The sequence below is a fragment of the Gekko japonicus genome, unplaced genomic scaffold, assembly GCF_001447785.1.
Source record: "Gekko japonicus isolate JY-2015 unplaced genomic scaffold, Gekko_japonicus_V1.1 scaffold270, whole genome shotgun sequence".
NCBI lineage: Eukaryota > Metazoa > Chordata > Lepidosauria > Squamata > Gekkonidae > Gekko > Gekko japonicus.
In genome coordinates, this window is record NW_015170282.1 from 871,340 (window position 1) to 888,341 (window position 17,002).

The 17,002-nt window shown below is 44.0% G+C and overlaps 2 protein-coding genes across 6 annotated transcripts in view; one reads left to right on the plus strand and one right to left on the minus strand.

The window, feature by feature from the left end:
* Positions 1 to 5,076: 5,076 nt before the first annotated feature.
* On the minus strand, positions 5,077 to 15,765 carry APOPT1 (apoptogenic 1, mitochondrial). 3 transcript variants are annotated; one of them, XM_015417816.1, is made up of 5 exons: positions 15,593 to 15,765; positions 8,935 to 9,132; positions 7,963 to 8,026; positions 6,931 to 7,021; positions 5,077 to 5,491 (listed from the first exon to the last, which is right to left on the minus strand). In XM_015417816.1, the coding sequence occupies exons 1-5, from the start codon at positions 15,728 to 15,730 to the stop codon at positions 5,386 to 5,388; spliced, it is 597 nt and encodes a 198-aa protein (XP_015273302.1). In that variant the 5' UTR covers positions 15,731 to 15,765; the 3' UTR covers positions 5,077 to 5,385. The 3 variants fall into 3 exon arrangements, with proteins under 3 accessions (XP_015273302.1, XP_015273301.1, XP_015273303.1); XM_015417815.1 differs by lacking the exon at positions 15,593 to 15,765 and adding an exon at positions 11,505 to 11,694; XM_015417817.1 differs by lacking the exons at positions 5,077 to 5,491; positions 15,593 to 15,765 and adding exons at positions 6,714 to 6,790; positions 11,505 to 11,694.
* Positions 15,337 to 17,002, plus strand: part of BAG5 (BCL2 associated athanogene 5) — a 9,335-nt gene continuing 7,669 nt past the window's right edge. The window contains exon 1 of one of the 3 annotated variants that reach the window (XM_015417813.1): positions 15,337 to 15,384. The gene's annotated coding sequence lies outside the window, so the exon portion shown is untranslated. Of the gene's footprint in view, positions 15,385 to 15,897; positions 15,959 to 16,846; positions 16,897 to 17,002 lie in introns of those variants that run through there. The other 2 variants (XM_015417814.1, XM_015417812.1) reach the window with 2 other exon arrangements.

Consider the following 17,002-nt stretch of genomic DNA (forward strand, 5'->3'; position numbering starts at 1 on the left):
ATCGCTAGGAGGCATGAGATTAGTTTGGTTTTATTTTTATTTTCTCCAGAGTTCAACCAGTGGGAGAGAAGAGCTGCGTCCGGCAATTAATAACTGGGCAGTGCCACCAACAATGTAAGCAATCTCCTGTTTGCCCACAGTTTTTCCAGCATTTTAAGCTTAATTTAGGGTTTATGTGATGGATTCTGACAGGAGGAAAGTACCATCTATTTATAAACTTTAAAAGAATTAAAACTTCTGGTGCTCAGTGTGTTCTGAAAGCCTGTATGAGTTTGTGCACATTTAGGTTGGTGCAGACCCCTACCACTGAAGGGTAGCCTTGTTTCTCCTGCTTTCTCCTTTGGTGCTCAGACAAATAAGCATGATCAGAGGTTACACAAAATCATCAATAAGGGAAGTGGGAAGAATCCATGTACAGCAGGGGGGGGGTTAGAGGTATGTAGTCCCATAGCACACGCCTGGGCACTAAATTCCTTGCCGTCATAGCTGATTAGCGGCAACCCCATGGGGTTTTCAAGGCAAGAGACAGATGTTCAAAGGTGGTTTGCCATCACCTGCCTCTGCCTCACACAACCCTGGTATTCCTTGGTGGTCTCCCGTCCAAATACTGACCAGGGCCAACCCTGCTTAGTTTCTGAGATCTGATGAGACTGGGCTATCCTGGCCTATCCTGGTCATGGCAAATGCTGTTTAGCTGTCAATAAATGCTTGATTTGCTCCAGGTGCCAGAAGTATTCTTGGGCAGTAGACCCTAAACTCTGCAATTCACTTCTTGAGAGTCCAATTAGCAAAAGTCTCCTAGCATTTTCTGGCTAGGAAAATGAAATTTTTCATTGTTTTAATTTTACTATGTAGCATATTTTTAATTTGTCCCGTTTATTCACCTTAAAGCCCTGTACAGATCACAAATATAAATGTTTTTTTTAAAAAAAGTGTTATAAGTGCAAAGAAAATAGAAATCCTCAGCACTACCATTGATCATGGTATCCTTATGGACCTTGTTTCCGGTAGGTTCCATTCTAGGGTCATTCCAGTCGTACCTGAAGAGTTTGTTTCAGAAGATGGTGCTGGGGGACTCTAGTTCAAACGTTCTTTGGCTTCTGGGGCCCCACAAGACTCCATCTTGTTCCTTATTGCTTTTCAACAACTCTATAAACCCTCTAGGTGAGATCATCCAAAGATTGTCCTCTATCCCACACTTGATTGGTCTCAGGGAGGCTATAGAAATCCTGAATAATGGTGCCTGGAGGCAGCTGTGGAGCAGATGCAGCCTAACATACTGAAGCTTAATCATGGTAAGATGGAAGTGCTACAAGTGGAAAATCTGACCCAGGACTTGAAGTCTCAGTCATTATAGATGCACTCACCCTTGAAGGAACAGGTCCCTAGGTTTTTTTTGGGGGGGGGGGTGCTCTTGGACCCAGTCTTACCGATGGGGGCAGTTGTGGCCAGGAACGACTTTTACCAGCTTTGACTGGTTAGTCAGCTGCATCCTTCCCTGGGCAGAATTCCCATTATGGTGTATGCCATGGTTACAGCTAGAATTACTACAGTGCAGTCTACATGGGCTGCCCTTGAGAAAAGTTTGGAAGCTCCTGTTGGTGCGGAATGCTGCAGCCAGTAAATTGACTGGAGTAGGTTGGAGGGACCATATCACTCCATTCCTGGCCCATCTGCACTGGCTCGGCTCCCAATCTGTTTCCAGGCACAATTCAAGGTGCTGGTGTTGACTTTTAAAGCCCTACATGGCTTGGTACCAGCATACCTGAAGGACTGCTACTCCCTTACCAACGTACCCAAGTGCTATGGTCATCTTCTGAGACCCTGCTTTGGGTGCTCCCAACTTCTGAGATTAGGTGTGTGGCAATCCAGGAAAGGGCCTTCAGGGTGGTATTACCAAAACTCTGGGATCCTCTCCCCTAAGAAACTCACCTGTCCCCTTCTGTTACCATCTTCCACCTGTAGGCAAAGACCTTTTGGTTTCATTTGGCATTCCGTTAGTGCAATCCCTCCTTTTTTGCTGTTTTGAATTGTTATCTATTTATTGTACTTATGTGTATTTTTTAAAAAACCCATTTTATTATCTGGATATAACAACATGTCCAATATTATACCATTTCATCATTAACAATATACCCTTTTCCCCTTTCTCCCTCCCTCCCTCCCCTTCTTCAGGCTTCCCGCAATTTCCAAATGGCTATGAAATAGCTCCCATTGTTGAGAAACTTCTGGCTAACATGGGAGCTATTTCATAGCCATTTGGAAATTGAGATTCCTACTATTGGATTGTTTGAAAAATACCACCACAACACAGAATTTTGATAAAGAACTCGAAACGAACTCTGGAAACTCGAGATGTTCGTCATTTGACCTATGGAATAAAAGAAGAAATTTGAAAATAATACATCAGAATAAGCCTACATTTGATTGTCATTGTTCTGTAATTTTTGAACTTATTGCAGCAATTGCATGATTTGTTAAATTGTTTGCATGACATGTTTTTGTTTGATTTTAATGGTCTTAAAGATGTGTTTTTACTACATATGTTTTTAATCGGTTACCTGTCTCGCTCGCCCTAAGGAGGCCAGAAAGAGCAGAGTATAAATGAATCCATAAAGTAATGATTTCCTACTCAAAGACCTCTCTGTTTCTTCCAAGCCTAGTGACTATGCCCAATGACTATGCCAACAGAGAAACAGTTGATTTTTCTGGAGTGAATCGTTTTTATTGAGGTTGGACACTTCCATCATTCATAATCAAAGGCCTAAACACACAGAGAAGACAAAAGTTATTTGAATTAAGCATTTTATTAAATACAGTAGAAATTCCTTCCAAAGTCACTTTAAATTTTCATCACTGTACAATGGTGTTGTCACTGGTACATTCGATAACTGATTATGGAAAGACATTACATTCATCATTATTAATAGATTGTCAAAGTGCTTACCTTTTATTGGAAAATATCATTTTTTTCTTACAACAAACACCGTTCTCTTGAATAATGCATCTCACCAGAAAGTACATCCAATGGCACCAGTTGTACCAAAAGTAATATACAATGAAATTTAGGCAAGTGTGGGCTGTTGGTCATGCACAAACTGAAAGCAGCCGTGGACCTCTGGTCTGAGTCAAGAATGATTCATAAGTAGCAATGTGTCCAGAGACACTGCCAGACTTAGGACCAGACCCTCCCGTGCCACTATGGGAGTCGCAGCTCCCAGCAGCCCCATCCCTGCTGACAGAGAGCCAAGCAGCCTCCCAGGTGACAGCATGGTGGGGCCCTTACCTGGCACCGTGACTCCAGCTTCAGGCAGAAGAACCAGCTAGGGCCCAACACTGGAGCAGCCCAGAGAGGACGGCAGCCTCCACAGCCAAAGCCAGGACGGGGCTGGAGAAGCCTGCACAATAGCAAGTATGCCAACCCCTGGCATAGCCAACAGGGCAGGAGGGAGGGCAGCTGGGGGGAGGAGCCATCCAGCAGCCCAGTAGGAGGGACAGGGAGGAACGAATCACTGCCCTCCCTCGGAGAGAGGCCGGGTATGCCCAGAGAAGGGGCAGGGCTATTTGGGTCTTTAAAGGAAGGTTCCTGGGAAAGGCCAGAGAGGAGGCTGCAGCTCTAATGTAGCAAGAGCTGTGGTCCTGGGGAAAGGAGAAGAAATAAGGTGGCTTAACCCCCCCCCCCTTCCCCATCCTGAGGCCTGGGGAGACAGCCAAGGGCAAGCCATCAGAGCCGGAGAGGGAGGAGCCTCATGCAGGACATGAAAGTTGGATGAGTATGTGGAAAGATCTACAAAATGAACTTGATCATTGGTATCTGCACAAAAAAAATTGCCACCGTTTACACAGTGTATACACAAGGAGTCCTTTGGTTTAAAAATCCGCCAACAAAAGAATAATTCCTTCAAGGCCCTAACTGGCTGAACTAGCCAGTTCAGACTGACACATTAACCCCTCTGTTACGGAACTAAAGAAATTAAGTGTAGTGAAACAATAACACATCAGCGTCCTTTTGAATTTTTGATTTATACAGCCAACACGCTATTAAATGACTATCCTACTACATGGGGCCATGAAGCGAGTGCAGAATCGTAACAGGAACCTGCCTAGAGGGAAAACAGGGACATTTTCTAGTGATGTTGTCCTACATATCTTCAATCACCCTTAATTAGCCTTCTGCTAAAGGACAGAATGAGCCATCTGACAGGTGACATCCTTCAGACATCACAGATGCCTTAATGTAAACGGACACAGCTCCATACCAATACCCGAAACTTCAGCAGGGTTATTAAGTTGTTCGCTTCAACACTTCTAAAGAGGCAAACGGCTCCAGAAAAGACTTATCTCGATTACGATTATATTTAGAAAGAGGGAGTCTTCCTTCAAGCTTATACCCTGACGGATGAATACACAGAATCAACTAACTGTAATTTCATGAATTCGATCAATGGTAGAGGAACACTGGGTTGGCTTCCTTGAAAAATCAAGATCAGGACACAGCCAGATCTGATGTTATATAGATGCTGAGGCAGCTGCAAGGGACTACCGCCATTCTCATGAACAGCCAAGGACAGTATTCGCAGTCTGTTTAACAAGAAGAACATTGCCACTATATCTAGGCACAGCCTAAACTGGCATGCAATACACAATTCCGGCTCAATACACAGTGTTCATTTAGACTAGATGATTGTTAAACATGGTGACAGATCATTAATACCCAGAAACCCCCCTAAGATAAAACAGACTTTTGGCACTTTGGTTCTCAAGGAATGCAGAATTAAGCACCTGCAGTAGCTGAAGGGTGATCAAAAAACAATTGGCAAAAAGAAGTGGTGTTTGCAAGCACTCTTATAGCTTGGTCCAGATTTACAATCGCTTTCTTCCTGGAAGCTGAGTAACTAACAAGGCAGTCCTAAGCACAATTACACCTTCCCAAAACAGAAGTCAATGGACTTAGAAAGGTGTAACTCTGCTTAGGATTGCATCGTAAGAGTTGGACAACAAGAAAATTAAAAAATGATACATTTATCAAGCTCTTTAGAACTTATTTTGTATTATGTTGTGAAACCTGATTGACACGTGTTTTCACCAATGTGGAATGCAAGTGCCAGGCCACAGACAAAGAAGGCACGAAAACTGATTTGTGGAACCAGAAATAAAGACACCATGAGCCCTTTTTTCTATAAATACGGTACAATTTTGATGTTACCAGTTTATCTTTCAACTAAAAGGGAGATATCTGGTGCTATAAAAAGTAGCAGAGAAAGACCCAACTCAACTTTCATTCATATCTGAAGCTCCTTCAAGACCTGAGGACAGCCACCATTCCAATTCGGTTTCTAAGAAATAGTAAGGCCATCTTCCCAAGGTACCTGGTGCTGCAACGTACTAGCCCTCAGTTCTTATCTTTTTAAACCCAAGTCTTCTCCATGCTCTCTCTAATGCCACTCGACCCATGATGAATGTGATGGTCAAATTCCGTTTGTACCAATCCCTATATTTCAGAAACAAGGAAACACATCAGCAAAAATACACAATTAGGGTACTTCTAAAAGTATTTTGAAACGACAGGAAGAAGACAGGAGATTGGGAAATCTTGGTTTGTAGCACACTGTTTTTCCTGTCCTTTCTTAAAGCAGAACAGGCTACAAACTCTTCTGCTTTTAATTTTCTAAAGTGCCAAGTCAAAAACAGCAACTCTATGTGTATAATACGACATACCCCCAGGCGAGCAGAGTTACATACTGCACATACCAGGGTAATGAGTAATAATATAAACTAAGATGATTTATTCAAATACCAATGCAGCCTGGAAATATTTAGCTTTCAGGGCATCACAGATTTTTTTTACCAAGAGGGGGAGCATTTTTATTGTATCCAAGAACTGAACAAAAAAGATAAACAGGTGCCTTGTGGCACCTCTTAAAGCCACAAGTTTTTATTCTAGCTTCTGTGAACTAGAACATAAACTAGATCATTTTTAAGGTACCTTAAACAGGTTTACCTTTTAATCGATTTTTAAAAAATTAACTTTTAAATCAATTCTAACAGTCACTTATGTGGAATAATTCGACAGGAAAAATCATCAAAAAAGTCAGATGTGGCTCAGCAGATCGATCCTTTGCTGTGAAGTTAACATATCTGTCCACAATGAATTTTTTAAGAACGGCCAGCATCTGTTCTTTAGAAAAGTGTTTTAAAGTATGGCAATTAGAAAGGATTTTTATTTAGATTGCTCTATCATCCCACGGTTCTTTACAAATCCTAGACTCATCATGATCCAGATGAAATGAGCTTTCTTGTATCTTGGTACACAAGGTGCTCTTAATGTTCAGTCCCAGAATAACAGAGTGGTATACAGAAAACAGAAGAGAACACAAAAGGTACTACTGAGTACCAGAGATCACAAAAATAACCATTTGTTTTTACAAAGGCAAGGAGAATTGCTCTTTTTCTTTTCTTTTTGTGGCCTCTGGTACTCAGTAGTACCTTTTGTGTTCTCTTCTGTTTCCTACATACCACTCTGTTATTCTGGGACTGAACAGTAGGAATACCTTGTGTACCAAGAGACAAGAAAACTAATCACATCTGGATGATGATGAGTCTAGGATTTGTGAAGAACCTTTCAGACTCCCCTAAAACCCCTAAAACAAACCATTTTCTGAAGTGTGGTAATTCCTCTTGGGTTCTTCACAGACTCATCCCAGTTGTCTGTTGTCTATTCCTCCAGTCCTATTTAACAGGGATTAGAAGTGGATGATGTGGGGATTGTGATGTTTTTGTGTAAAGAACCCTGCAGGGGTGGCAGAGCAATGTAAATTAAAGTCCTTTCTAATTGCTGTACTTTAAAACACTTCAGTCTGAAGAAGACTGGAGAGACTTGATAAATAAAGGGGGAAGGAATATTCTATATGCTGGAGTCACGATTCTCACCTGTTATAAAATAGCTGCTTTTTATAGTTTTTACTTAAGAAAGCTTTGTAAAATTCAGCCATTTCTTCAGCGTCCAGTGTTACTCTCTGCCCTAAAAATAAGATTGCACAACACTTGGGTCAGAAAACATTTTAAGCATGCCGGAACATACATTTAAATGCAAGCCCCAGGAAAAATTAGGCACAGCATACAGTGCGAGGCTGGAATGTGGGAGACCTGCGTTCTAGTCTCCCTGCTGCATGGCCTTGGGCAAGTCACAGTCTCACAGCCTACTTTCGTGATATACAAGACGTGAAAAACAGTGATCTGGGACCACTGCGAAGGTACACTCAGAAAAGATTTTTAAATGTTTTGCAGATTAAATAATATGGCAGAAATACTGGTAATAAGTGGTTAAGCTGAACAGATCAGTATTGGGGGGGAGAGGACTTTAGGAACTGAGTAGCTGCAGATTCACAGTAAACCCAGGAATGACCTAGCTGTCACCTCAGCATCCAGACTCTTGAGAAGTGTTTTTCATAATATTCTTCTGACAATAAAGTTCTCTTCCCACCCTCCTCTTGGAATCATAACCCAAAAGAATATAAGGCTTCAAGCAGTGCAGGTAGCAAGGGAGGGTAGCAAAGATTCTGAGGGTATGGATTACCAAGATCATACCATATGTTACCCCTAATCAAATTCTGTGGGAGGGAGGGCAGCATGGTATATAGCCCAATCGCGTCAGATCTTGGAAGCTAAGCAAGGTCAGTACTTGGATGTGAGACTACTAATGAAGGCTCTGCAGAGGCAGGCAATGGCAAACCACCTCTGTGTCTCAGTTGCCTTGAAAGCCCCAGGCTAGGGTCACCATAAGTCAGTTGCAATTTGTTCATAATCAAATTCTGTTCCAAAAAGGCAGGGTTATGCCTTGTTTACTACTGATCAAGTGCAATCGTTTGCACTACAACATTTCATCAAGATTAAAATCCAGGAAACAACCAGAACCTTCTCTTTAAGGAACCATACAATTACAGAAACAATGGTTTCACTAACCTTGTTCATCTCTCAATTCTAGACCTTTGGCTTTCAATCTGGAGCGAACGAACTCTTCTTTTTCCTGAAATATCATCATTTAAAGATATTAGTTGCTATAACTTCATTTTGTCCATAAGGTCTAAGCAACCCTAGAACCTAATCCACTGAGTACATTACCTGGTGACCGCCTCTTGTTCAGGAAACGTTTAGTGACCATTCTGCAAACAATCAACCTGTGCCCACAGGAAGCTTCATAATGTCTAAGTTGTCTGTTTGGCTGACTATGGGCCCATACTTATGACCAATTTAAAACAAGCTTGTACAGAAACATTTTCTTCAGCAACAGAGGAAATATAATAGATCCGTCCATGCTAAGTTTTAAATATCGGAATAATATGTTTTTATTTGCAAGATTTCTTGCCCTGTAAGTTGCCCTGCGCCCTACGGGGGAGGGCGGGATATAAATCTGATTAATAATAAATAAATAAATAAATAAATAAGTGAAGTACTGTGAGCTTTTTTAAAAAAACAGTGGAACTTTTTAATGCACATTATTTTGGGTATTTAGGAATTAAAAAGGATATACTCGTCATTATTTCATTATTAGGAGTTGAGAGGCAGCAGAGTGTAGTGGTTAAGAGTGTCAGACTAGTACCTGGGAGACCCAGATCCAAACCCCCCACTCCAGCTGCAGAAGTTCACTGGGAGACACTGGGCCAGTTAACATTCTATCAGCCTAACCCGCCGCACAGGGATGTTGTGTGGAGAAAAGGAAGCAGAAGAGAATGATGTAAGCGGCTTTGAGTCCCCATAGGGGAGAAAGGTGTGGTATAATTAAATAAGTAAATATGACTTACGAAAAAACAAAGATCAGCCTCTACATCACACAATATAACAACAGCGGAAAAACTTTGTTCGAGTCTCTTGGCAATCCACACTGCAAGATTCCCAGCACCACCAAGTGGCTCTGCATTTTTGCTGCACGCTTACCTTTTTAAACAATACATTCTGGTTTGCCCAGAATTGCTGATTCCAAGCTTGCGTTTCTTGTCTAAGTTCTCTAAGTCTGCGTTCCAGTGGAGATTCATGTTTAGGAATATAAAATATTATTGGCCGGAGGTTTGAATGCTGATCAGGAGGTCCGATCCAATCGTGGCAAGAATCTGAAGGAGGGCGAAAACCTGAAGTCTTAAACAAATAAAAAAGGGGGGGTGACTTTTGCTGAAATTCCTGTTTTTTCATTCAAAAGCATCACAAATTGCTTCAGCACTGCTTTGTGAACATTTGCTAGATACAAGTTTAATAAGGCAGCACAGATTAACAAGTAATCCACACGTACCCACATTTCTATTTCCATGATACCAAGGGAAGATTAGATAAGGCTAAACACTAAACACAGAATAACAACTCCAGAGGCAAAATCTTATCACATATCTAATACACAAGTATGGCTGTTGTGTGGATAAAATCCCTCACAAGATGGCAAGACCTGGGTCACCATTTTGAGTTGCTAAGACAACCAGAAACAACAACAGGACATCCACCATTGCAAGGAGCAACAGCAACAAGGGTGAGGGAGAGAAAGCAGGAACAGAACCAGAAGGACGAAGGAAATGGAGAGGGGGGAACTCTCTCACACAGCCAATGGAAGGAAGGAAGTGGTGACAGGAAGAAAAAAGTATGGCAAAAGATCAGGCAGATGGGGGAGGGGGGAGAAAAAAAGTGGGTGGGAAGGGGTGGAACCAAAATGGAGGAAGGAAGTCAAGTGACTTAAGCAGCGCCAGAAGAGAGCGGGGGAGCAGAAGGGATAGGATTTCCCTTCCCCCACAAGCCTCCTAATCTTCTTGTGATTTCTAATTCCATAATTACATTTCCACACAAAAAAAAATCCTTTTGAAAACAACAATTTTTCCTATTTGAGACAACAGTTTCAAAAGGATACAGTTAAGAACATAAGAGATGCCAATGTTGGATCAGGCCAAAGGCCCATCCAGTCCAACACTCTGTATCACACAGTGGCCAGAAATACCAGGTGCCATCAGGAGGTCCAGTGAATTCCATGTGTTAATCACTCTTTGGGTGAAGAAGTACTTCCTTTTATCCGTTCTAACCCGACCGCTCAGCAATTTCATGGAGTGCCCACGGGTTCTTGTATTGTGAGAAAGGGAGAAAAGTACCTCTTTCTCTACCTGCTCTTTCCCATGCATAATCTTATAAACCTCAATCATGTCACCCCTCAGTCGTCGTTTCTCCAAGCTAAAGAGCCCTAAGCGCCTTAACCTTTCCTCATAGGGAAAGTGTTCCAACCCTTTTATCATTCGAGTTGCCCTTTTCTGCACTTTTTCCAAAGCTATAATATCCTTTTTAAGGTGTGGTGCCCAGAACTGCACACAGTATTCCAAATGAGGTCTCACCATTGATTTATATAGGGGCATTATTATATTGGCTGATCTGTTTTCAATACCCTTCCTAATAATCCCCAGCATAGCATTGGCCTTCTTTATTGCAGTCACACACTGTCTCGACATTTTCAGTGAGTTATCTACTACAACTCCAAGATCTCTCTCTTGATCAGTCTCTGCCAGTTCAGACCCCATCAATGTGTATTTATATTTAGGATTTTTGGCTCCAATGTGCATCACCTTGCACTTGGCCACATTGAACCCCATTTGCCATGTTGACGCCCACTCGCCCATCTTTGACAGATCCCTTTGGAGTGCCTCACAATCCTCACTGGTTTTCACCACCCTGAACAACTTCGTATCATCCGCAGATTTAGCCACTTCACTGCTTACTCCCAACTCCAAATCATTAATGAACAAGTTAAAAAGCAGTGGACCAAGTACTGATCCCTGTGGTACCCCACTGCTTACCCCCCTCCACTGGGAGAACTGCCCATTTATACTCACTCTCTGTTTTCTATTAATTAGCCAGTTTTTGATCCATAAAAGGACTTGTCCTTTTATCCCATGATTTTTGAGCTTACTTAGGAGCCTTTGATGAGGAACTTTATCAAAAGCTTTCTGGAAGTCAAGGTAAACAATATCTATTGGATCCCCCTTGTCCACATGTGTGTTCACCCCCTCAAAGAACACTAACAGGTTAGTGAGACAAGCTCTTCTCTTACAGAACCCATGCTGAGTCTGCCTCAATAGGTTTTGTTCATCTATGTGATTTACAATAAACCAAAAGCATGTGATTTACAATAAACCAAAAGCAGCAGCATGAGGAACTGTCAGTTTGCTCTCACACTCACTTGCCCTTTCAGGCCAAAAAAGGCCCACTCAGTGCATCTTCCCTATGGCCTCCCCCACCAGGGCCATCCTGGAGCCAGTATTGGCAGATTCTCTCTTGTGTTTTGCTGGACCATGAACCTGGCAAAAGAGTTCTCGGAAATACAGTCATTTTTACAGTACATTTAAAAGGGATGACAGGAATAGCCAGGAATTGGTAGCAACCTTTTTAAAAATAAGTATTAGGAATTTTAGTGGGGAAAAACCCAACAACAACTGAGTTCTCACTGGAGTGACTGCAGAGGCCAGGAGTAACTCATGACGTACTTGTATCTCCCTTCTGCCAGCTGCTGTTCTGCCTGTCGTTGATATGCTGGGCTCCTCTGAGCCAAAATGCAAAACGAGAAACTGAATGACAGAGTGACCACAAGTGCAAATTATCAGGATGTAACTCTCCACACAGTACATGACATAAACCAGCAATTTGCCCTCAGAGTAAACAATCCAGTCAATTGGCTCAGCAACACTCAATCTGCAAAGATGAAAAACAAAAACAAAAGTGTGGGTGATTCAGCCCTGTGCCTGCCTGTCATCAACTCCCTTTTACCCAACTCAGCCTACTCCTTAAGAGTCAACAGCACAGCAGCAGTGCAGAAATGCATGTGCCCCCCATTTGCAGAAAACATTTCTATCTTTAAAACAACAGCCCTGCGATCCTAAACACATTTACCAGAGAATATGTTCCCCAGAACTCAGTGAGATATACATCTGAGTACATATGCTTAGGATTGCTCAGCACAGCAACAGTGTTCAGGGACCCAGCTTGTGGCTATGAGGCACGTGGTCGGATTGGGAAACTTCTGTAGGCTGCCCAGAATTTCACAATAGAAACAGACGAAGTATAAATGTAAGGGACAACAGCTGATTAACAGTTTTGATTAACAGATTAATGTAGGTACTCTTAAAACTGATCAGATAAGCTTTTTAAAGTGCTTGGCGTATCGGACTGCTAGAATCTGGAGGACCCAGGTTCGAATCCCCACTCTGCTGAAGAAGCTGGGTGACCGTGGACCAGTCACACACTCTCAGCCTAACCTACCTCACAGGGCTGGTACAGGATAAAATAGAGGGGAAGACAACAATGTAAGCTGCTTTGGATCCCCACTGGGGAGAGAGGCAGGGTAAAAATGAAGTAACTAAAAAATAAAACCACAAATTGAAAGTGGCATTCTCCCTTCTCTTGCACAATACAGAATACCTCGTCTCTGGCCTAGTTCACACATGGTAGTGAGTGAAGTGTCAAAGCCCTAAGGTGGTAGAACAGATTGCACTTCCTCTGACTGCAGGTGGTACCTTATATTTTGTTGGTTTTTTTAACACATTTATTTATAAGTTTTGTTATTTACAAAAGAAAATAAAAAACAAATGGATATACATAGTTCATTCTTTGAAGTTTACAGTAAACCTTCTTTCCAAACCATTTATACACTCTATACCATATTTTTTTAAAAGTTCTTGTGTCTTTCCCTTGCAATATCGTGTTCAGTTTGTCAATTTCTGCAATTTCATATATTTTTGTAACCAACTCATTCATCCCTTGTGGGCAGTTTTTCAGATTTCCAACATTTGGCTATAAGTATTCTTGAAACTGATGAAACTGAAATGAAACTGAAGCTCAAATACTTTGGCCACCAAATGAGAAGGGAGCACTCACTGGAGAAGACCCTGATGCCGGGAAGCTTGAAGGTCAAAGAAGACGGGGATGGCAAAGGACAAGATGGTTAGACAGTGTCATAGATGCAACGAACATGAAATTAAGCAAACTTCAGAGGACGGCGGAAGACAGCAAGGCCTGGCGTGATCTGGTCCATGGGGTCGCGAAGAGTCGGACTTGACTGTGCGACTGAACAACAACAATTCTTGATGCAGTAAGAATATATATCAAAATACATGTGTTGTCGCGTCCGTAACCATCTGGTATTATATTTAATAGGTAAATTTCCGGTAACAGTTGTAAATTTATATCCACAATCTCTATTATTAACTGGTTAATACATTTCCAAAATTTGTAAATCTTTTCACACCAACAGAGATGGGAAAATGTGCCTATATTATTTTTACATCTCCAACAATTTCTTCTTCTTTTTTTTTACAACTCTATTTATTGAATTTTTTAACAAATTTTGCACTGCTTAACAATCTTCAAAACATTATATCCAATCCAATCTTGAACTGTGAGACATCTCCAACAATTTCTTGATACCTCTTTATAACTTTTAGCCATTCTGTCTGGTGACCAGTGCCATCTACAAAACATTTTAAGAGTATTTTCTTTAAATGATGTTGATCTTAACAGTTTAACAGCTTTCCATATTTTAGGCCAATCATCTATATCCAGACTATGTCCTATATACTGCATCCAAACTACCATTGATGGTTTAACTAATTCGTCTTGCATAGCATCACACAATAAAGGTAAAGGTAAAGGTTCCCTTGCTCGAAAGCCAGTCGAGTCCGACTCTAGGGTTGCGGTGCTCATCTCCGTTTCAAAGCCGAAGAGCCAGCGCTGTCCGAAGACGTTTCCGTGGTCATGTGGCCGGCATGACTAAACACCAAGGCGCACGGAACGCTGTTACCTTCCCACCGAAGTGGTACCTATTTATCTACTTGCAATTTCTTGCTTTCGAACTGTTAGGTTGGCAGGAGCTGGAACTAGAGACAGGAGCTCACCCTGTCTTGCGGTACCTGGGTCTTGAACCGCTGAACTACTGACCTTCCACAGCCTGCAGTTCAGCGTCTTAACCACTTGAGCCACCGCAGCATCACACAATAGAAAGTGATAAATCTTTTGTATCAATTTGGAATACTATGTCACAAACCATCTTCAAAACATTTGTTATAAGTCACTCTGAGCTTGCTGTAAGGGTGCGGATATAAATTTTTAAAGTAACCAAACATAAATAAAACTGAAACAACAAGCCACGAGACAGGGAAGAACTTTTCTCCATGCTGTGCTGATATTCCATTTGCATCTGTTTATTTTATTTAACTCATTTAGACACCACCTGTTCCTCCAATGGCTCCCAAAGCGCTGACATCATTCTCTCCCCCCATCTAGTCCTTGCAGCAACCCTGGTCCAAGATCACCCACTAAGCTTGCAGGGCACAAATGGGATTTGAACCTGGGTCTCTCAGATCATAACTGACACTCTTAACCACGACACCACAGTGGCTCCCTGACTACATGGAATGTTTTGTGCAAAGTAACGTTCAAAGTTGGATTCCACCACTTGTGTTCCAGAGAGAAGCCATCCGTTCCACCACTTCCTACTCCTTCCGCCTCCTTCCTACTCCTGCACGTATGAACAATGGCTAGGACAGTGCCTAACCTAAGACACTGAATGTGTACCAGCTGAAAATGAAAGCATGCTCTAAAGCAGTGTGGATCAGAAACCCAGGCTTTTACAGTTTTATTGATTTGTATTTGTTTTTTTTTAGGAGAGAGAGAGAGAGAGAGGGTCACCCTGCCAAATAAATTTGAATGTGTGGGTCACTATATCCCAAAAGTGTGAACTCACTGACCTAAGGGGGGGGGAACTGATTGAAAAGTGATTATAACCAAGTTGCATGCAGATTTATCAGACAATCACCATCCTTACAACTCATGAACACACAAAACTGCCTTACACTGAGTCAGATCATATCAAGATCTTGCATACACATAGGAGTGTTAATTGGTTCTCCATACATGTTGCTTATGAGCTGGTGGAACCAATTAGCCCTCTATACAACTCAGGAACACATGAAGCCACCTTACATCACTGACCTACCAAGGTTTTTACTCACCAGCTACATGTATGCAGCAGACCCACTCCGCACACACTCATGTGCACAACTGGCAGCCCCACAGCTCATGAGCACATGAAGTCACATCACATCAAGGAGCTACCAAGGTTTTTACTCACGAGCAACATGAATGAAGACCCAATTAGTGCCCACAAACACATGAGAACTACCATACACTGAGTCAGACCACTTGGTCTAGTAAGGTCAGCACTCTCCACTCTCACTGGCTCTCCAGTGGCTTTTCACATGACCTACTACTCCCTGACCCTGTTTTAAATGGAGACACTAAGGACTAGACCTGGGACTTCCTACACGCAAATTGTCCAGACAACCGAGCCAACGGCCCCCCACCGCTACTCAGGTAAGATCTCTTCAATCTGCTGTCAACCCGAGGAGACCTGATCTCTATGCACGTTTACTGGGAAGTAAAGCCCCACTATAAGCCGTGGTGGATTTACTCCCAAGTAAGCGCGTGCCCAAGGCGGCAGTTCTCGGGTCCTCTTTCGTTTCATAGACAGCGTCTGCCGCCGAAACCTCGTCAGACGTTTCTTCCAGCCGTCTCCGTTTACCCTGTTTTCGGAAGCCGACGGGGCCTCCTTCGCCGGCCCTTCAGCAGACGTCGAGGAAAGGCGACCGCGCGAGACAACCGCCGCGCGACCTCCCCGCCAACGGCCCGGAAAACCCCGGATCCTCGCGGCCGTTGCCATCCGCGAGTTCGCGCATGCGCAGAGCTGAAGGCGACCCTCTGAAAACAACGCCGCGGCGGCTGACTTGGTTGCTTTACGGCAAGATCGTAAAACAGATACTGGTAGCTCTCCCCCCCGCCGCCTTTTAAAAAAAAAGGACGGGGCTTGGCGTAAAACGGTAGTGCGCACGCGCGTCGGGCTGGTGAACCCGGCCGCTTGGGACCGGGAGGACGGCTTGTTCCGCCCCTGGTAAGTCTGGAGGCGAAACCGGGGAAGGGGAGGGATGCCTGCCTGCCTGCCTGCCTGGGGGGAAAGGACTCCTGCAAAGTACTGTTGGTAACTACCCTGGGGGCAAGGTATTGAGGTAGGCTGGCGGGGGGAAGGTTTGCATGATGCATGATGGAGGCAGGAGCTGCCCCCCCCCCCATACGAGATGGGCTTGGAAAAGCGGAGAAGGGGGTCGCGGAGGCTGGAGACTCAGGTTGGCCGGCAGGCAAGCGGGCAGGATTGTCATTGCGACGGAGGTACTTCCAAAACCGGGGTCAAAATGCAGAGAGCTGGGGGGGGGAGAGAGTCGAGTGCAGGAAGGGGGGTGGGGTTAAGGCTTGCGGGGGGATAAAGAGTAGAGTTTTGCAGGTGGGTACCTTCCCGGGGGTGCAGAAGCGCCTCCCTCGCTGGTAGGTCAAAGCGGGGTAAGCAACAACGAAAAGGAAGCGGCTGGCGTGCGGATTAACTGGGAGGATTAACTCCTCGCGTAATTACGGGGGACGGATTTAATTTGGCCTGAGTAAAAGGCCAGAGCGGATTCCCACCGTCCCCGAATTGATTAATCTCCGAGCATGGCTAAATTGGCGCTGATCTATTATCTCCTCCACCCGCTGCACATGGACGTGCATGGACCTGGAGGAGGTGGGGGGACGCCGGACGCGCATCATGCTGATGATGCCAGAAGTTGCCACGTCCGACGGGAACACCCGAAACCCCCCAGGCGTCCGGCGGCGCCTTTCGAGAGGGACAAAAATGTCTAGGCCAGCCTGAGCCGGGGTGAGTCAGAGCTCGCTTTGCGGCGTCGATGCCCAGCGCCGACGTGGGATGTCCACGCCAATGCGCCTGACTCACCCCAGCTCAGGCTGGACTCCGTCTCTCGTTAGTCCTGCACGGCCGCCGCCGGACTCCTGTTTCCCTAGGTGCGCGGGGCGGAGGGGAGGGGAGGGAGAAAAAGACCCCAGGGACCTTTGCCTGGGGTTATGTGGGCGGGCGGGGGGGATCTGGGGCTAAGCAGGGCGCGAAGGT